At 39.3% G+C, this 22,235-nt stretch overlaps 1 protein-coding gene and 1 pseudogene across 1 annotated transcript; both read left to right on the top strand.

Annotated features, from left to right (window-relative positions):
- Positions 1–6,934: 6,934 nt before the first annotated feature.
- On the top strand, positions 6,935–10,928 carry LOC141438655 (elongator complex protein 4-like). Its single transcript, XM_074102527.1, has 7 exons — positions 6,935–7,214; positions 7,284–7,319; positions 7,406–7,521; positions 8,689–8,932; positions 9,349–9,620; positions 10,288–10,522; positions 10,774–10,928. The coding sequence occupies exons 1-7, from the start codon at positions 7,103–7,105 to the stop codon at positions 10,866–10,868; spliced, it is 1,110 nt and encodes a 369-aa protein (XP_073958628.1). The 5' UTR covers positions 6,935–7,102; the 3' UTR covers positions 10,869–10,928.
- A 112-nt stretch (positions 10,929–11,040) lies between these two features.
- On the top strand, positions 11,041–20,250 carry LOC141438775 (uncharacterized; annotated as a pseudogene).
- The last annotated feature ends 1,985 nt before the right edge of the window (positions 20,251–22,235 follow it).

The raw sequence follows: 22,235 nt of genomic DNA, 5'->3' as shown, positions 1-22,235 counted from the left end.
ACATACTATGGGTTCCATCCTGCTGGGTCGTGCTGAGTCACCGACTTCGAGCTACTAGGTACAGTCACCAGCACCAATATCCGACACAACAAATCTGCATAAATATCTGATACGACTCTATTTCTAGGGCCGGAAGGACGTGTCAGATATTTTTGCACACTCCGCTGTAGCAGATATTAATGCTGGTGACTGTACCTAAAAAAATATTTTCAAGGGATTTGTAGTCAGTTCCATTTTCCGTTATTTTTTTATTTTTTATTTTTTGTTATAATTTTTCTTTATTTCTCACATTTTAGTGATTCGTAGCCAAAGAACATCTCACAACGATTCCATTAAGCCCAAACACGGCTTAGGTACGTTGTTTTATAACAGAGTTCCGTTGCCTACCTTCCAGCTTCAGCATCAGATCAGTTAACTTAAAGCTCCTTCTTAGTCGCTTATCTAGGTATATTCATGATCGTTTATAGACGAGCGAGCATTAATTAGCTTTGATGAGTTCCATTGGTCATCACGGTCTTCTTCATCAGGTATAAGTTACCAAATGATACTTTCTGAATGTAAATGCTTATTTTAATGCTAAAAATGCCAAAATCGCCATAGGTGTGCCTTTAAATTTTAAGGTTTGCCCTCGATTTCCCTAAAATCCCATCATCAAATCTTGACTTGGTGACAATGGGACTACCTCAAAAGACTATCCTTTCGAATAAAAAAAGAATTTTGAAAATCGATCCACAATTGACTGAGTAATCGGCGAACATACATAATAAAAATACTAACATTGGAACATAGAACCTCCTCCTTTTTTGAAGTCGGTTAAAAAGTCGCCAGATAAGTCGCTAAAACCATTTTTGTCGTCAAAACCTTTTTTGGTCGCTAACACTTAAGCAGAAAAGAAAAAAAAAAGCGCGGGAAACGTTGGTCGTGGCGGGAGTGTTTTTTCTAGCGAACTTTAAAATTTAATTTAACTTGTATAAAAGATCAGTTTTGTATATAATTGTATGTATTAGTTTAATGTAATTACTTTGTTATTCATTTGTGTATATATTCTACGGTATTTGGTAAGTTTTTAAAACTAATTTTCCTCAAGGCCTGGAGTCAGGCCACAATATGAACGAGCCCCCGGACATCGGGGGCTCGCCCCCAGAGGTAGCTTATAATATTACTATTGATAATATGTTTTCAAAATTGGATGAGTCCAGTAAGTTTTCAAAATTGGATGAGTCCAGCATGGACACTGATGTGGATCAACGAAGCGATCGGAAAAGAGCGCGACCCAACAAAATATGCAAACACTGCAACAAAAGGAAAAAAAGATGTGATCCGATGCGCCGAACCAAACTTAAGGATACTGACTGTTCATGTCAACTCCCAGAAATTCCCTTAATTGATACTGAGCTTAGCAATGCTAAAAGTCTTGACGGTTTCCCAAGCACAGTAATGTCAACAAATACAATTTCCACCAATATCCATCAATACCAACCACCTCCATCAGAGGTTTCTCAGTCTCCAAATAATCCAGTTAACGCCTCTCACCCTCCTGTGTCCATAGGCAGATCATTATATGAAGCATATGACATAGGGCCTTTTGTAGTCCATGTCCAAAAAATAGCAACAGATAAGGAAATCCCATCCCTGCATCCCGTACAATTCGGTTATTTCCTCAAACAAAGTTCTATTAAAAACATAATTAATGGCAGTATTAAAAGGATAGGCAGGAACCGAATTTCATTATCATTCTCAGAATACAAATATGCTAATGATTTTATTAATAACCCATGCTTGGCTAGGAATAATTTCAAATCTTTTATTCCTTCCTTTAATGTGACCCGAATGGGCCTGGTGCGTGGAGTGCCTGCGGAATGGTCTCCCGAGGAGATATTGGACAATATCTCACTGCCCGTGGGCAGTGGCAAAATCATTAAAATTAGGCGTCTAAATTACAAAGTGCGAAACAGTACTCCTCCCGAGTGGAAGCCTTCACAGACTATTGTGATAACTTTTGATGGTCAAGCCCTACCTAAACATGTATTTGTATGTTATAATGCCTTGCCTGTGGAACTCTACTCATACCCCACTATTCAGTGTTATTCTTGTTGCCGGTTTGGTCACACTAAGACAAAATGTAACTCTCGCCCCCGCTGCTACAAGTGTGGCCAAGGCCATACTGGAGACACATGCGATATTGAGGATGATTCTGCATATTGTTGCTTGTGTTCTGGGTTGCACTTTGCTACAAACAGGAAGTGTCCAGAATACGAAAGACAGACCAAGATTAAATTATACATGGCTCAGAGATGTGTGTCTTACACAGAAGCAAATAAAGCACATGAACCAGTTTCAAAATCTTTTGCTGACATAGTTAAGTTATCGAATTTGCAGAATACTCCTAATTCTCCTGTGTCACCTGCATCACCTTCCTCTCCTTCAATTCCATCTTATAGTAGATCTTACAGGAAAACAACATTCGCTAAACCTTCATCCCCTAGACCAAAACGTCTGGGGTATAACAAAAGAGAACACTTTAATTTGATAAAGGACTACGATGCTCCCCCTCCTTCTAATGGAGTCGCCTTAAACGGTAACTCAAACAATAGTGAAACGATGTTCTCAATCTCTGATGTAATCCAACTGCTAACTGAAATAAAATCCATTTCTAACTCCAACCAGAACAATGTAACCGAACAACGCCGCCCAACTATTGATTCATTGACCCAGTTAAAATCTTCTTATGCCTCACGAACGCGAACAAATAATCCAGTGGAATTGTAGAAGCGCTGTCTGCAATAAAAATGATTTAATCCATTTGCATAATAAATTTAAACCATTTGTCTCAACTTTGTCGGAAACATGGCTTCGCCCGGAATTAACATTTCGAATTCCAGGTTATGTCATTCTCCGACAAGACAGACCTGACGGCTATGGCGGTGTTGCCATAGTCATCAGAAATAATCTCCCCTATAGGGAATTTCCACTTCCCTCATTCAGCGATGACTTCTCAGTCATCGCTGCTATTGTAAATAATATTTGTATAGTGTCTATTTATTTCTCTCGTCCAAATGTAAATATTTTTTCTCATCTTAACCAACTATTCTCCATCCTCCAAAACCATTCTTAGTCTTAGGGGATTTTAATTGTCAACATCAATCTTGGGGAAGTACTTCCTCTAACTACTACGGAGAGCAATTGCTAAATATTATAGATTCTCATTGTATCTGTATTCTAAATACTGGATCACCAACTCGTTTGACTGGTCCAAACGAAAGTGCAAGTGCCCCTGATCTATCCTTGTGTTCGCCTGATTTAGCATCGACTTTGGACTGGCATCCTCTTGCATCTTCATATGGTAGTGACCACTTCCCACTAATAATTACTTTTCCCTCACATAAACCTACCAAAACCATTCGCTCTCCTCGTTTTAAATACAGGTTACTGAACGCTGATTGGGAATTATTTAACGAAAGAGTAGAACAGAAAACCAGTTGCTACTCACAAGTAGGTAACCAGATTTCTGCCGAAATTTTAAGTAACGTTCTTATCGAAGCTGCCGATGAAACCTTTTGTACTAAAGCTAAGAACCGGTCTCTAATTCCTTCACCTCCCTGGTGGGATCATGAATGTACAGCTGCAATCAAGGCAAGAAAACATGCTGAAAAAAAATACTGTGATGAGATGTCAGACGAAAATTTTGAGTTGTATTTGGAATCTGCCCGTTGTGCTAAAAAATTATTTAAGAAAAAGAAATATGACGGTTGGCAATCATTTTGTGCATCCATTAGCCCAGATGTCAGCCCGTCGGAGGTCTGGCGAAATATTCGCAGATTTAGATCTGCCTATAATAATTCACCCTCTTCCAGATTACCGTTAACACTAGCTGATCAGTTCATGGACAATCTTGCCCCCCCTTCTGTACCTGAACAGGATTTCACTCCAATATCTATTCCTGGTTACATAGCCAATGACCCGTCTGGGTTAAACTCTCCTTTTTCTCTGATTGAACTTAAAGGTGTTCTTAATAATTTAAAAGACTCTACTCCAGGAGAAGATGGTATTCCATATTCATTTTTGAAAAACCTTTCGGACCGTGTACTGCTGCTGTACCTAGATATCATAAATACCATTATGATTTCTGGGTACATTCCTAAGTCTTGGATCACTCAATCGGTTATCCCTATTTTGAAACAGAATAAACCGGCAGATGATCCCTCTTCTTACAGACCTATAGTCCTTTCTTCAGTTTTAATGAAAATAACAGAGCATTTAGTGAAAAACCGTCTTGAATGGTTTCTAGAGAGTAAAAACCTATTAGCAACCTCGCAGTTTGGTTTTCGGAAAAGTAGAAGCACAATAGATAGCTTGGCAATATTCACAACAGACATAAGACTAGCTTTCTCGAACAATGAATCTGTAGTAGCCACTTTCTTAGATATAAGCTCAGCTTATGACAACGTCCTTATATCGGTCCTCGGGGAAAAAATGCGTTATTTAAATGTGCCACCTATTTTGTTAAATTTTATAATTAATATGCTACGTGAAAGATATTTAAATTTGTTTATTGATGATGTCAAACTATCTCGAACAGTATGGAGAGGATTACCACAGGGTTCAGTACTGAGTCCGTTGCTATACAACATCTATACCTATGATCTAGAAACTTCATTGAAGGCATCAACTAACGTGCTCCAATACGCAGACGACCTTCTTATATACAAATCAGGTAAATCAATTGAAAACAGTTGCCAAGTTCTAACTTCCACTCTTTCTCTTTTAAAAACATGGTTAAACAGGAACGGTTTAGACTTGTCTGTTCCAAAGAGTAAAGTTGTATTGTTTACTAGAATGCGTATCCCTCCCCCAGTTCAGGTAAAGTTCAATAGTATCTTGATTCAACCAACAAACGATGTTAAATTCTTAGGAGTAATACTAGATTCCAAACTTACTGGTGTACCTCACTGTGAATATGTCACAGCGAAATGTGAACGAAATTTAAATATTCTTAGATGCCTATCGGGCATCTGGTGGGGAGCTCATTCATACTCACTAAAACTGATCTATAATGCAATAATTAGAAGTGTTATGGACTATGGTACTTTCTTATTGGAACCAGGTAATGTTGCTGCTTTCAAAAAACTGGATAGTATTCAAACAAAAGCAATGAGAATAATCCTAGGAGCCATGAAATCAAGTCCAATCAACTGTATGAGAGCTGAATGTGCAGAGCCCCCATTAAACTTAAGACGACAATTTCTGTCGGACAAATTCCTATTTCGCTGTGTTCAATTTAATAACCATATCTTAACACCAAAACTAACTTGCCTGGCTTCTGTAATCCCCACTAGTAGCTTCTGGAAAAATAAACGTTCACCATGTTTAGTTCAAAGTTATAATAGATTCACCTCTCTTAAGGCCCCTACTCATCAAACGAATTGTAATCCATTGTTCAAATATAGTTACTATTCCCTTACCATTTCTCCTGATATCCATTTAAGCATGGGTCTTGTCAAGACTGAGAAGAACCAAAAGTTATCATTCAACTACATTGCTGATACCAAATGGCCACGATGGCATCGGATATTTACAGATGCGTCTAAACATTCTAAAGATGGCTGCGTAGGTGTGGGCGTGCTACACTCAAATTACAATATTGTTCAGAAAACCAAACTCCCTCCTGAATCCTCTGTGTTTACAGGCGAATGTCTCGGCCTAGCGAAAGCAATAGAATACATCATCCTAATGAAACTCAGTAAAACTGTTATTTTTACAGATTCTTTCAGTTCCTTGCAAGCTCTGGCCCGGTTCCCATTCGGTTCACATTACCAATTTCCGATCATTTCTGAAGTTAGAAATCTGTTACTGACATGTTTAAATAAAAACTATTCCGTGTCCTTCGCGTGGGTTCCAGCTCACTGTGGGATATCTGGAAATGAGAGAGTAGACAGAATAGCCAATGAGGCAGTGGAGAGTGGAGATGTGAATATTTTTAGAAACTACGCGCATGACTTGATAGCTCTTCCTGGGATTTACCTCAGGGAATCCTGGGGTGAATCCTGGGCCCAAGACGGTTCTAAGGGTCGTCATTATCGTGCCATCCAACCTTCTATACCCATAAAGCCCTGGTTTTGGAAACTGAGATTCGGTAAAAAGGTTACAACAATACTGACTCGTATGCGACTGGGTCATGTTTGCACCCCAGCTCACCTTGCTAAGCTCAATATTATTGACAGCCCCACATGCGAATGTGGATATGAAGAAGCTGATTTAAACCACATCATCTTTGTTTGCTTTCGGCGCGACCGATCAGCTCTTGTCAAAGGTCTCATTTCTCTTCAAGTTCCTTTCCCTTCATCCATATCCTGCTTACTTTCAACAGCTGACCTCCATGTATATCAACTTTTAGCAGATTTTATCCTATGTAATGATATTAAAATTTAGACAATACAACTTATATGTATATATATTTTTCCTCTTCTAATATCCTATTCCTTTAACACCTGATTTTTTATTCAATATTCCAAATTCCGTTCCTACCGATGATTTTTAAAACCTTTACCCGTTTCCCCGTTTTTACCCCGGGCCACAGTGCACAAACCGTGCGGGCCATAAAAAAAAAAAAAAAAAAAAAAAAAAAAAAAACACTTAAGCAAAATCGCTAGTTCTAGCGACAGTCGCTAAATTGGCAACACTCGGTAGCATAGCAAATATTACCGAAATGTTACTTCGGTATCTTTATAATAATGTGAATTGGGTAACGTTAACTAGCCCTACAATGTAAAGTAAATTTACCGGTAAAAATAACGTTAATCAGGTAACGTTACTATATGTTAAGTTACCATTTAACGTTATATTTTTTACCGGTACTAGGTATATGTATGATTTTTACCGTTATTTAACGTTACTTATAGTGTGAATTTGGTAACGTTAACAAGCCCTGGTTCAGTCAGTTTGTTGTGATAGCCAAAGACTACAGTATATATAGGGGTGATAGCTATGTCAGCTATCAGCTATCATATTATTATGTCCAATGAATTGCACACTACACATTAGATAAATTGTTGCGTTCTAATAAGAACTTCTTTTTCCGATTTATGCGATTCAAAAATTCATCATGTCTAGTTTTTATAAAACAGTTGATTCACGTGCTAGTATCAATGGATCAAAATTAAAAAACAATCTGCCATATGTATCATCTGGTATTCCTTCACTGGATCATGTTATAGGTATTATGATAAATCGCTAAACGTTTGTTTATGTAGTTTTTAATATATTAATATTGTCCTACTTTTCAGGCGGTGGCTTGCCGACTAGTGCAATTTTTGCTGTCGGTATGTATTTACTCTCGCACTCAAAAAATTGTTATTTGTTAGTCGCCCATTGTATACTTCAATAATCTTTATGTCAAATTTTTCAGAGGAAGATGTCCTTGGCAACTACAGTAGGGTTCTAAGCAAGTATTTCCTTTCAGAAGGAATTGTTTGTAAGCATGATCTCTTCATTGCTTCAGCTGATGATGATCCGCATGAAATTGTAAGCCATAAATTCATATTATATTAAATTAAATTAAAATTAAAGCTACAGTATAAACCAATGATGGGCAAAGTATGGCCCGCCAACCACTCCAGTCCGCTGACATTCCTTCAAAATGAATAGTAATCTCTACATATTACTATTCTACATAATTGCTACTTCAAATCTGTGCTCTGGTAATATTATTATGATGATGATGATAATGATGATGATGGTGATATGATCCTGTTATCCCTCACTAGGGACATAAAGCTTGTTGAAGTTTTCCATTTGGCTCGATCTTGTGCGGCTTCTTCCAGCTCTTCCCAGCCGAGACCAATTGAGCCAGCCTCCTTCTCAACTGATCGCCTCCACATGGTCTGAGGACGTCCTGGCCGTCTTCTTCCAGTAGATTACCAACGGTGACCCTGCTTGGGCAGGTGATCATTTGACCCTCGAAACATGTGTCCAATTCATCGCCATTTGCTTGTCAGAACTTCTCGGCTCACTGGCTTCTCATCACTCATTTGCCACAGTCTTGTGTTTGAGATAGTTCGAGGCCAAAAAATTCCAAGGATGCGCCTCAGGCATTTGTTAACAAACATTATGGCCTGTGATAATTATTATTTTGGTTGTCCAGCGCTATAACCTAATATGGCAAAATTCTGGTCCTCTTCTAAAATATCAGTAATATTTGGCCCCCCATGAAGAAAGTTTACCCCTCACTGGTGTAAACTCTACATAGTCACACAGGGACTGCACATTTGTGATGTTATTGAGTGTTATTAGATGAAGAGAAGAAGTTCAATATTATTTTACTATTATAATATGTGCCCAGCAGTGGGACATATATAGGCTGAGATGATGATGATGATTATAATATGTAAAACAAAAAGATTATAATACAGCTATAATTCATACTTCATAATGTAACCGGTTTTCGGTTTTTCTCCATACATCAAAAACTGGTTTTGAATTCCCTACTTAAGTTCTTTTTATTTTTCCTAATAGTGCTAATAGTAATGTATTGTTGCGGTCATTTAGAGTGGGTTTGATACTATTGGATTATTATTGTATGGATAACAAAGTAAATGAACCACAGTCAGTAATGTTCATGTTTTAGAGAGTTTGTCATGACATTTAGTGATGTTTAATGGAATTTAATTTATATTTATTTCTTAATTAAAGGTTAAAGAATTACCTCAGCCCTGCACAGTGCCCCCAGAAGATGATGTCAGTATGCCAACACAAGATGTGAATAAAATGAAGATTGCTTGGAGATATGAGGGTCTCAACCAAGTTGAATCTTCCTTCGGCAGTAACACAAACTTTGGTCACCATTTTGATTTAAGCAGACATCTTGACCCTGAAACCATTAATAACAGTAATATAACATATTGGAATGTTAGTCACCATGTTGGAGATGTTAAAGGTATGCTACATTTAACATTTATTTACCAACAAGAAATTACAGCACTATAATTACAACCAATTTGCTGTAAAATTCTAAATGTATAAAAACATGCACAATTATTTACTATTTATTTTATATCTACTTGTATTTTAAGAGGTTTTATATTATTTTAAAAATCTATGGGTTAACCCCCAAGAGCTGTCATTTTTTTTTTGCTATTTTTCATCAAAACCCTTTAATTCACACAACAGAATGATGTCCTGTAAATTTTTGGCATGACTGTAGGGAAATTATACACACAATTGTTCATTAAAATAGGTTTTTATCCTGCAAATTTGCGGGCAACAGGTAGTACTTAACGATTGTAATTCCTAGTGATAGGAGTGATTCTAGTGAGTAGTGATAAGTAGTGTATCAAATATTTCCCATTACAGGTTTTAGAAATGACATGTACTTCAAACTACTCTCAAATCTAAAAGGGTTATTATCAAAAGAAGAATACAAAATAAGCAATAAAGATAAAAGCAATGTGTTAAGAATCAACATACAATCCCTGGGTTCCCCAATCTGGACATCTCAAGAATGCGAGGAGGAAGATGATTATCATTTTGGACAGGATCTCCTGAAGTTTGTCTACTGCCTTCGAGTACTGCTACGGGGAACCACTGCTGTTGCCTTTCTCACTATCCCTACTCATCTCTTTGATGTGAGTACTGATAAAATAACATGTGCTGTTTAAGAAAGGGTATTCTTCTGTGGTTCATAAACTTTTTTCGGCCGAGGACCTCAAGGATGCTTATTAACACAGATCACAAGGTTCAAGATTAGAATAGTATAATCCTTAAACTTTGTAGTCAGTGCTAATAATCTATAGTATAACAAGTATTAAAAGGTTGCCTGGAAGAGTTTGCTGTTAAGCAATAAGACCGCCTATTGTTTACTTTGTAATTTTCTTTCTGTGTACCTGTTTTCTATATCGCTTACTATTTTTGGTGTACAATAAAGAGTCATTGTATTGTATTGTATAATAACATCTTTGTATGTAAACTTAAATTCCCCTTTTAATTAGATGATACTGAATAAAATCTGAAATCAGCAAAGTAGTGTGTTAAGTCAAATTCAAAGGTTTATTAATTTGTTCAAATTCGTTCGACACAAATTGCAGTCAGAATTACCATTGATACAATTTTTTTTTACTTGTATAGAATTTCTGGAAATAGTATCATAAAGTGGACCACTCCCGAAGCTGTTATGGAACTACTCTTTGGATCCACTGATTTACGCAAACAAAATGGATGAATTCCCTTTCATACCCCTCTTGCCATTAATTATTCAAGTTTCACAAACTAATATGTTTATAATGGTTTTTCCAGAGTGAAGCCCTGACAAAAAGACTTCTGTACTCAATAGACAATGCAGTGAGAATAGAATCGTTCGCTGGTTCATCAAAGGAGACCAATCCAGTCTACAAAGATTACCAGGGCTTGTTCCACCTGACCAAGCTGACATCAGTTCATTCAATCACGCCGTTCGTGCCGCCGAGTCTCGACTTAGCATTTAAATTAAGGAGAAAGAAGTTCAATATTGAGAAGCTGCACCTGCCGCCGGGTAATGCAGTAGTTTCCCTACATTTTTATGTTTAGTAAATATTGTTACGGAAACTTAATTTGAGCAGTTTTACACACTGACTATACATTTTGCCAACACATACAGTTATTATTACAGGCAATATCTAATTTGATAATAGATATAACTCATAGATGGCTCCTGTCTTTCTGATTCTTGTCTATCCTGATTTTTTTCCATGGGTCGCAGACGAAGTTGCAGCAACCACTAACTAATACATTCTTTTTTTTCAGAGTTGGAAGAAACAAGTGAAAGAGAACAGGATGACATCACAGCTACTCCTAAAGTTGCGTGTGGAGGATTCAAAAAGAAAGATATTGATTTTTAATAAATTTATAATGATGTTGATATAAATAATGTAACATACAAAAAAGGTTTTACGTTTTGACATCATGTTTCAATTAATTCATCTGAACTAAACTAAGTCATCCATTCTTTGAAGAAAAAAAAAAACAATCGCAAATAGCTAATTTCAGACGAGCCCTGTGTGATAATGACAAGTTATTGTTTTTAATAATCATTTCATTTCTCACTTCAGGTAAGTAACAAATCCTAGCATTTGAATTTGATACTAAATTACCTAAACTTTAAGTCGCACGCAATTTCCTATTTACCCTACGCGTTACATTGCTAAGTACCTACATACCAAACCTACATTACGAAATGGTAATATTTCAAACGGAATGAAATTGAGCTCCCATATTCACACATCGGAGAGGAACTCATGCATTAACTTTAAACAAAACTGCCTTAATTATTAGTCACCCCACCTGCGCAGCAGAGCGTATCTCCCTAAAACCGGCGAATCTATTCACTGTGTTATTGTTTGCTCACATGCTGACCGGCGAGCGTCTCTTTCCACGTACTGTTGCTACTTTTCATTGTTGATTTTATTTTGAATGAGCTTCATGTAAATACTCTTACATTATTCACTATTTAGTGAAAAGTTACAATGAAGTTCAAGAAAGTCGCGAGTGCCAAAGTTCTCTTCGGATGCTTCAACACAGTTTTCTTTGTAAGTATTTACCTGTTGATTAAATTGAATGCACTTTTTAAAATATTTTTTGTGTAGCTACGTCTCAATATTATTAATTAAATACCTACTGAGCAGAAGTACGTATTGAAAAAAAATTGTTAACTATACTCATTTGGCCATGTGATGTGCGCCGTGCGTCGTTAAAGTTAACAGTTGGGTGGTCAGACGTCGGAGAGGTAATAATGATACCTACAATTTTCTACGATGTGCGGTCTCACATAGTTTGAACACCATTTTGCCATATTTCAGAACGAGAGAGTCGACTTTGTGATTATTTACAGCTGATAGAGTGTGTTTATGTTGAAAACTATTGTGAGGTTGGAATGTTATTGTTTGACCACTAATTATGATAGGACCATTGTCCACATCACGATAGTTAACTGTTATAATTCTGTGATTCCCAAAGAGTGGTGTTGGCTCAAATCCATATTACCTTTTTTTAATAACTGCTTAAAACCAAGTACCCTCCACGTTTAAATACGGGAATCAAGGGTTTGAGCTGGGTTTTTGTGAGCCGTCGGCTAAAAAACTTGAGGGGCCAACAAGACAATGCCGATATTTCTCTAAGGGTTCAGGGCTCGACTGGCTCACTTTACTTTGGCCGCTGCGTCGTTAGCTAAAACTGATACGCAGTCACTGCTAGGGCCCGGCTATACGCGACCGGTGGCGCGGTAAAAGCTTTCTCTTCCCTACTCCTGGCCAACTACTGGTCATTCTTTTCCCACTTGTCTAGGAATGGCCCTTTTCTTTATCCATTGCGTGGCCAAAATGCTCGCCCCACAGTCCTGGGTACCTACGCAGTCGTGGCCGGGCCGTTAAGGGTTTTGCACACGGTGTATCTTTTAGGCGCAGATAACGCCGAAAATTCTCAAGAAGTAACTGAATCTTGTTTGAAACGCGGTCGCGGCATTTGTTTAGTGCTCCATATAAATTCATACTAAGCATTAGGTCGCGCGACCCAGTCGCGGTCGCTATTCCAATGCTAGCGACCGCGGTCGCGCGACCCACTGCTTATGATATGAATTAATGTGAAGCACTAAAGGATGCGTGTCCGCCGCGCGACCGAGTTCATACTATTAAAAGGTCTCTACACACTAGTTGCCCAAATCAGAGAACAAGACGACTTAGCCAGTCTTGGCGGTCTTGCGCCAATACACCTGGTCTTGGCTGGTCTTGGTCTTGCGCTCCCATCTTGGTCTTGGTCTTGGTCTTGCAGCAAGAGTCTTGCAAGTCTTGCAATTACCTATTAGTTTTTTACTATTTTATTAAAGTTTACTTATCTTAGAAAACGTATTAGAATTGGAACATTGTGACTTGAAAGTAAAGTCAAGCAGATAATTAAATAACTGAAGATTTGATAAGAAATTCGAAAAATCAACTGACTATATGTCGTTTCCATGAAGTAACTGTTTCTAATAAAATTTATGATTTATAAGCTTACATTTCTTAAAACATGTAAAAAAAACAAATAATTAAATAACTTGACTGTATTTTTAAAGACAAATACTTATCTGTCTTAGAAAGAGATGAACCCTCAACTTATAAGAAATTTATAAAAGAGTTTACGATTTATCATTTATTTGAATAAAAAATAAAATACAACAACAAATCAACAGCTTATCATTAGGTTATGATACTTTATAATCAATCCTTACCATTTATCTAATCATAATACTACTTGCGTGATCAGTATAATTATTCATTTCATTCTAAAGCACTCTGAAACTTATTTATTCTTGGAACACCTGTAGGTACCTTTAAAATTCGAAATATATTTGCATGAGTTACCTACGCCTATGCGGAATCAAATAGTGTCAAATGTTATGATTTCGGCGTGGCGGCAACGATTGTTTTAGATTTCAAAAAGAAGCCGCCGGCGCGTGTATCATAACCATGTACTTCCGAAAGCGGCAAATTTCTTTGAGAAGTAAGTACAAAACCTTTGATGCCGCATTATCAAAGTGCCGATGGTTAAAACATAACTATGCATGCACTCAGTTTGATTTAATAGATATTTTTTTATTCGCTATGTTTATGGTATAGTCGTATGCGCATAGGTCCAGTTTTCATATTCTTGATACAGTTTTTTGCGTCTCATAGAATTCCTAAGCGTACCTACCTATACACCGAACTGTTACACACTAACTACTCAGTGAAATAGCGCTAAGTCTAGCTGCAAGACGCAAGAAGTCTGCAGGCTATGTCTTGTTCTTGCTCAAGTCTTGCACGGTCAGTCTTGGTCTTGGTCTTGCTAAAAATACGCGGTCTTGTTCTTGGTCTTGTCTTTGCAAACGCTTAAGAACAAGACCAAGATGCAAACCAGACTGAATATTTGGCAACACTACTACACACTATACCCTCACTATACCATACAAAGAATATTTTTGCCTGACACGTTGCTATTACGGTACCTAGGTATGATACGGTGTTATGACTTATGGGTAGAGATCTTAAGCATGGGTCGCGCGACCCGGTCGCGGTCGCCACTAGTCGCCACCATCGCAATGATATCTAGGTACCTTTAAGATTGATGCATTTGTAATATTAATAAATACTAGTTTTGCCCGCGGCATGAACTGAAACAATTACTTCGCTCACCCGCGACCTTATTCCTCCACCTCCACACTGGAAGAACACACACAAATCAAGAAACCCATCTATCACCACCACCACCACACTACACTGACGCGTTTCGAACTCAACCAGGGGTCTATATCGACTGGTCGAAATTGTTAGTCATACCTAATGTAAAGTTTGACATAAGGTCAACGGGGCTAATGCGTCACAATACTTTAAACAGCATATTTATCAGATTATAACAAACACATGATGTATCCTTAAAAGCTCTAACTTAAGATACAAGCTAGCATATTTTATCTATTTTATATTTTAGTGCCATTTTATGGCATTTTTAATAACTTGTACGTGTAAATTACGTTTTTGTAAAAGCGGATTTTTAGATGCTTTAACCCCAGGTGGGGTAAAAACGGTCTTTTACTAGTATTATGTGATCGGATTGGTCGGAATGATTTATAAAATCACACATGACAAAGTTTATTATTATGTTGTACACTAAATTCTAGCCTTAGTTTAGGGTAATTAGTTGAACAAAAATATTCGGGCTATAACGTCTAATTGACCTCGTTTCTTATAGACGCATTAAAAAAGAGCTCGGCCACGACATCTAGTGGTCACTTTTTTGTACTTTTAGTGCCAAAGCCTTTTATTTAAAAAAATGGCGTGAGTAGTTCTAAATGGATGATTTTCTTATGATCACTGGATGGATGGATTTACAGTAGTAAAGGATGATTTTCTATGATCACTGGAATGGACGCATTTGCCCCGTAGACGACATAGCCCCGGTTGACCTTAACTCTTTTTTTCTCTGAAACCATTTAATTTTCAGAATTGTTATAAAACAACTTTACCTAACCTATAGAGTTCTGCAGGATGACCATTTAAAAAATTATGACAAACATTACATTATGACTTATACAATTATGGCAGACGAAAGGATCCCGTTCTTACAGTGTGGAGGTGAAGAACTGCATGAACACACATTTCTTGCATAAAGGTAGCTATTATAAGGTCGCGGGTGAGCAAAGTAATTGTTTCAGTTCATAAATATTCTCGCTATATATTGGCAGAGGGCGGGGCACATTGCTCGCAGGACTGATGGCCGATGGGGTCAGAAGGTTCTCGAATGGCGTCCGCGGACCGGGAGACGAGCTGTCGGTAGGCCTCCCAACAAGATGGAGCAACGACCTGGTTAAGATCGCGGGATCGCATTGGATGCGGAAAGCACAAGACGGTCTTGAGTGGAGAGCCTTGAGAGATGAGAGAGGCTGATATGATGATGATGATAAATATTCCAAATCAAGATAGGTACGTAGTAGGTACCTCGTAATAATTTAAAATTGGACGTTCCAGGCCTGCGGTTTCGCTGAGGTAGTATGCGGTTTCTTGTTACTGTGCGACTCACGGCGCGTGCTACTGTCGCGGCTGTTGGCGGCACCGGACGGGCCGCTGGCGGAGGCGCCGCTGCAGTACGCGGCGCTGGCGCTGCTGGCCGCCGGCTTGGCCGTGTGCGCCGCCGCCGCGCTTGGCTGCTGGGCCACTTATATGCCCTCGTATGTCATACTCACGTTTGTAAGTATCACTCGATGTAGGTGCTATGGCGTGCATTAAGTAGGCAGCAGGGTATCGGCAGCGCTGGTGCTGGTCGCGCACCCTGTGGCGCTAACTACCACCTGCCTACCCTGGAATCGACCCAATGCACGCCAAAAGGTATGTACACAGGCAATGATATTTTTAAGTTTTTAGTTTTTCTAATTAAATATTGACTATGCGTAAGTTTATTTTACGGAGATTCGTAGAAGATCGAGTGCCACCGGCATTATCAGTCGGAAGACGTCCACTGCTGAACAAAGGCCACATGTACGAAAACTCGCCACTTGCATCTACACGTTTCCCGCAACTCACGATGTCGTCAGTCCTCCAGGTGGGAGGCTGCCAACGCTTCGTCTTCCGGCACCGACAATCACCAACATAGCCAAGTGAATTAGCGCATTCAAGTGGCAATGGGCAGGCAATATACCATCGAGAACAGATCACCGTTGGGGCCGAAAATTTCTCGAATGGAGACCGTTAATCGACAAGCACTGCCTAGGTCATCCACCAACGAGATGGACAAATGTCCGGTTAAAACCGCTGGTTCAGGGTGGGAGGGTGGTGAGGTCCGTTTGACGTTGCTCGTGATTGGTTAAATAACTAAATCAGCCAATCGCAAGCAAACGTCAAACGGATCTCACGATACTAACGCCATCTGTCGATATTTGGCCTCAATGAAAACCCTCATTGACCCAATGCACGCTAGCCTATACGGTTCATAAGATGATGAAATTTGTTTAACCTTTCGCAGTATTTTCTGATGGTGCTGGGTTTACTGGTATGCGCTTGCGCGGGGCGGCGTGGTGGCGGCGGCGTGGCCGCGCTGCGCCGGCGTGGACAGCGCGCGCGGCGGCGCCGTCGGCGCGCTGCAGACGTATTACGCGATGCCTGATTACGAACACTTCACTGCGGCGCTCGACTTGGCGCAGACTGAGGTACGAGTATCTCCGTGTGTAACGCGACTGCCCGCAGTACCGCACCGTCTGGCAACTTAGCACGTCCGAACATTCACGTCTAATGTCGTGCTTTGTCTGTAACGAGCCGGTCCTAAGGCGGTTCTCACACTGCGGTTTTTAACTTTGTACTGTAGAATCTTGGTTTGTACACAAAAACCCGGCTCGCACTCCTGGACGGCGATGCGGTGCGGGACGCAGGGTATGCCACGTTGAGCGCCATTGAAATGAACATAAAAAACAAATAAAATGCGGTTCGTCGTGCACTTAACTTACACGCCATGCCTGATTACGAGCACTTCACTGCGGCGCTCGACTTAGCCCAGACTGAGGTACGTTACAACCAGAATGTTAGTGTCACTCGGGACTAATCGGTTTCCTTCGTTTACCTAAGATTCAAATGAGAAAGAAGAGAAAACCGATCTTTTGTTTCGAGATCCGAACTACATTAGCAAACTAGTTTAAGTGTATTCCTGCCTATTTTATGATATCTACTTATTTATTTATTTATTGAGAAAAGAAACAAACGGTCGTATACAAGAATGTGTACAGAAATACATGATTAACATAAGACCTACAGTTTCCTTAAATTGTAAATGTGCTAAATACAATCTAAAAAGGATTATAACTAAAATTATTTTAAAGTTATGATGTCGGATTCTTTGGTAAAGATGTTATTGAATTTTGAAACGTTTAATTTTGGATATTAAGGTAACTTTCGGCATGTATTATTTTGATACGGATTCCGACATCTTACTTATCTGCATACCATTTTTAACCAAGTTCGTTCAGCCGCTTTAACGTGTAAATGTTGTTACACACTCAGGCACACGCACAAACGCATCTAGCGTCGTAGTGTAGTGTAGTGTCGGCAATACCGCACCAGTCTGGAAACGTTGCATATCCGAACAAGCACGTCTAATAGGTACCGAGCTTTGACTGTGACGAGCCGGTCCTTATGCGGGATTTACACTCGCACACGAGTCGCGAGACGGTGAGGTACGAGGTGAGTGTGACCAGACGCGCGCGCCTCGCCTCGCCCCTCGCGTCCGAAGCGGTTTTTGGGCACGAGTCAAAGGACATCACGACGAACGCGAGCTTGGTGTTTACATTCGCGCTCTTGCTTCATTCTAGTTTGAACGTTGTGCCGCGCAGGGTGTACGCTCAAAGACAACTGAACTCGCCACGAGAGTATAAACAGGAAGCTCATTTATCATCGATCACGCGAGCCGCGGGCCGAGACACAAGACGAGGCGCGAGGCCAGGCACGAGGCGAGAGTGTAAATGTCGTATTATACTTAGTAGGATTTTGTGATTGACTCTTTCCGTTGTCGTGCCAGCTGGAGTGTTGCGGCATGACGGACGCGCGCAACTTCGACATGTCGGTGTGGCAGCTGCGGCGGCTGGGCCCGCGCGGCGCCGCCGTGCCGCCCTCGTGCTGCGTGCAGCGCGCCCCCGCCTCGCACCTCAACCCCGCGCCCAGGAACGCCACCCGCTGCCAGGAACTCGCGCCCAACCCCGAGTTTAGACACGTGCCGGTAACTACGCTTTATCCCCTAGTATGCGGGAACTAAAAAAATTGCTCCTTCTAGTCTCATCTGTTTGAACTCAAATTCTGCTGATTTAAATAAAAACAACAAAAAGATAGCCATAAATTTGGCATGGATCCGCGTCTAAAGGGTCCGCGTCAGGGGTTTAACTACGACTGGGTAAAGTGTGCCAGATGATTTTGTAGAATGAATGTAGATTGAATGTTGTTTGAGAAATTCAAGAGATTGTGCATGGCAATGAGGGTTTCTTAACATCTTCACCGCCCTAAAAAGAACGAAAAACCAGCGACAAATCAACTTGATTTTTAATTCCATTGCAGAAGGAGTAATTTCGAGTTGAATGTTGGTCAGGTGTGAGGCATTCCATTGGCTGTAACGATGATGATGACTGGCGGTAAAGAGGTTAACAATCGAAATATTGCTGATGCCATTAGTATCCGGGCACGGTTAAAGTACAACCTGTAATTGTCGACTTGGAATGAACTACAAAAATGTACGACCTGACAATATAAGCCCTCATATAATGGCCAGAAGGGTTTCAATATATCAGGTCGTGTATTACTGTCATTCATTTTGAGTCGACATACGGGGTCGTACACGAACCGCACCTGTGATCCCCGATTGACGTTAGTTTTGCTTGCGATTGGCTCAATGTCACACTGGCAACATTTTGTTGTAAAGGACAAAAATATTTTGAAACTGCTTGTTTCAGGGATGCTTGGCAAAATTAGAAGACTGGTATCACCAACAATTCATCGTGTTCATGCTGAGTCTGTTCGTGGTCGCGCTGCTGAAGCTCGGCATCCTGCTCGTGACCATATTCTCATGCATCCGTCTGCGCAAGCGTCGGCGAGAGCTTCACACCTTCATAATGAACTCTAACAGAACCAACGAAAACATCTACGAGACTAAAATGAGTACTATGCACGAAGAACCCGTTATGGCCAAGTACATTCAGCCTAACAACTTCTACAGTCCCCGCGTAAGAAACCCTAGGATTTTTCACAGCAAGCCCAATGAGATGGTATGAGAATTAGCAGCGGAGATAAATGCTTTAGAGAGAAAACTGGAGAAATTTTCGGACTACCTGTACAAGCACGAAGCAGAGTCTATAATGTGGTAAATTTTACGCTATTTTGTATACTTAGAACGGACGACATTATATTACTTGTTTTGTGAGTTTTTATTTACAAATACATATGTTCAAATTAATGAACTCAAGACTGATATAGTTATGTTGCTGAATTAATGTAATTTTATAGTGACCAGCCAGCAGTCATTCATTATTTTTTAACTAATTTTCAAGTTATGAATGTGCCATAGAACTTAAGTTAATAAAAGTAAGTAACTCTGGTAAAAAAGTAAATAACTGAAACTCGCGTACAAACCGTCGAGTGACTTTCCCCATGCTCTATAGTGTTTTCTCCGTGAGTAATTAATTTGTTTTAATTAAGAGAAATATTTTTTTAAGAAAACCTACATATGTATAATTAGTTTAAGAAATGAATCGGAGAAGTTAATAAAACGCCACAAATCAATATGCAATATTATTTTCAAAAGAACGTTCAAAAATTGGTCCTAAAGTTAAAACATTGTTAACAATGGCTCTGGAATGTTTTTACCATTCACAATTGGTTCTATAGCTGTATTATTTCGATTTATTACTGTTACAGAGAGCGTCCATGCTGGACCCGGAGATGGTGACAAAATATTAGATCATTTGTACCAGTATTGCGGTTCTTCAGGGGTCTAATTACGGAAAAAGAAAATGATGGTCATAGCGCTGGTACCGGCGGCCCAATCACGTGGGCGTTAATCGAACGTGATGTGAACGTGACGTGGGTATCGGATAAATTACGAGCATCGAACGATTTGTTCTGCAAAAATGCTTGTATTTTCCTAGTCGATAAAAAAATATGTAGGCGGTAGCGTAATGCCATACTTCTCCGGTGTGACTTACAGCCATACCGACGCGAATACATTAATTAAAAAAAAAAACAACCATTTGTACCAGGCTAGTTTTTGCGTAGCTAATCATCGTCGAGTAGCCATTCACGGAAATCACCTTGCCATACTTTTCCGACGGTTCCCAATGGCCGAATGGAACAAATGGTTTTTTTTTTTAATAATATTTTCGCGTCGGTATGGCGGGCTGTAAGCCACACCGGAGAAGTATGGCATTACGCTACCACCTACTTATTTTTTTATCGACTATCGGAAAATACGAGCATTTTTGTGGAACAAATCGTTCGACACTCGTTATTTATCCGACACGTTCGATTGACGCCCACGCGATTGGTCCGCCGGTACCAGCGCTATGACCATCATTTTCTTTTTTGTCATTCCGTAATTAGACCCCTGAAAAACCGCCATACTGGTACAAATGATCTAATATTTTGTGTCACCATCTCCGGGTCTATGCCCCCCGTGACAACGGAATCGTTTAAACTATTTATTAATTACATTGAATGATTGATGCCTCAACATAATTCTAAATATTACAATAATTTCACGTGTGAGAAAATTACATAAATAAATAATATGGAATAGTAAGTTTGTCATGATTCATTAAATAGTTATATAAACCAACATTTATTAAATTCCAGATTTCCGAACCATCCTAAATAATACATGAGATCCTTAACAATAACGATTCTAGACCTGACAATACTTAATGTCAACAATATCTATCTATAATAATTGATACTATAATGTTTACCTATTGACCATTGAGACCGACATCACAGTATAATCTACTAAATAATTATCTTAGGTACAGGAATGATCTTAAATAATAACCGTAATTACATTAATTTACATTTGCACTATGATATAAGATAGTGGGGGCTGCCCCAGGCGGATAGGCCGCGCGCGCGTCCAACTCACGAAACTACAATTTATAATTTAATTTATTAGTATCAAAAACAAAATCTTTCCGTCCATTTCGTGCCCGTATAGTTTTAGATATGTGATATCAATACACTTGCTCATCAATTTAGAAAAGAGACGCAATGAAATAAAATTGAGATTTCAAAATTTCAACGCTGTTGCAATAACATTACATTTAGTTTTTTTTTATGTATATAAGCTTTGTGTTTAAACACAGTCACGCCTCATACATAGTAAGCTTAAATGCGCATTCGAATTTTTTGAATTGGGCGACTTATTTTTTGACTGTCATTTCATTATTCTGCCACGCGTGTTTTGAGTGTTCTCCAACATTGCCACTAAAAACTGACAAAACCCTTAATATTTTTACTGACTCTCCAGAATTCAAACGTTTAGCTTCGCGAGATGGACCCTGAATGCGCCGTGGCCAGCTTTAGAGGATATAAATTAAACTTGATGATACCGTATTACTCCAGGATTAACTCTAGGAGTGTATGTATAGCGGACCAAGTGAGTGGTTCATGGCTCAGTAAGAGAGACTGCCTCATAGTACAGTTTCGTGGGAGTTTCGGCAAAGGAAAAAGATAATTCAAGAAAAAAAGTGAATGAAGAAAATATCTATATTACTTTTTAAACTTTGTTATTTTCACTCATAGTCAAAATAGCACAAACAGGACTTATTACGCTAAACACACGAGTAATATTTACCTCGACGTTTCGACCACATTACAGTGGCCGTGGCCACGAGTAGACTACACTTGTAAGTCTATTCGTGACCATGGCCACGGTGGTATTTTGACTATCTATGTCATGACAGGTAGGTATGTCATGTCATTTTAGAGAATGGCATTAGTGTTTTAGCTGCAACTCCCGTAAAACTATGTACACGACACTTTTTATGATCAGCTTACGAGCCTTACTACATCGAGTTTCAAGGTAGTGAATGTTCTTGATCGGCTATCTGATGAGGTACAAGTGGGTAGGAAGAAAGAGCCATAGCGACGGCTCTTCAGTGACAAATAAGTTACTGGAAGTAAATAAAGTCGATATAATGTCTTTTGTGCTCATTTTCACTATTCTACAATATTTCAAATAAA

Source organism: Choristoneura fumiferana, chromosome 19 (assembly GCF_025370935.1).
Source record: "Choristoneura fumiferana chromosome 19, NRCan_CFum_1, whole genome shotgun sequence".
NCBI classification, from domain to species: Eukaryota; Metazoa; Arthropoda; class Insecta; order Lepidoptera; family Tortricidae; genus Choristoneura; species Choristoneura fumiferana.
Note: the sequence above shows the minus strand (reverse complement) of the source record. Positions and strands in the feature narration are given on the sequence as shown.

What these genes read in the sequence shown, in the direction of transcription:
- LOC141438655 (XM_074102527.1), top strand. Translation starts at nt 7,103, where the DNA reads ATGTCTAGTTTTTATAAAACAGTTGATTCACGTGCTAGTATCAATGGA. An exon ending in TAGTGCAATTTTTGCTGTCG is followed by an intron (nt 7,320 to 7,405) that starts GTATGTATTTAC and finishes CAAATTTTTCAG; the next exon opens with AGGAAGATGTCCTTGGCAAC. An exon ending in GAAGCTGCACCTGCCGCCGG is followed by an intron (nt 10,523 to 10,773) that starts GTAATGCAGTAG and finishes CTTTTTTTTCAG; the next exon opens with AGTTGGAAGAAACAAGTGAA.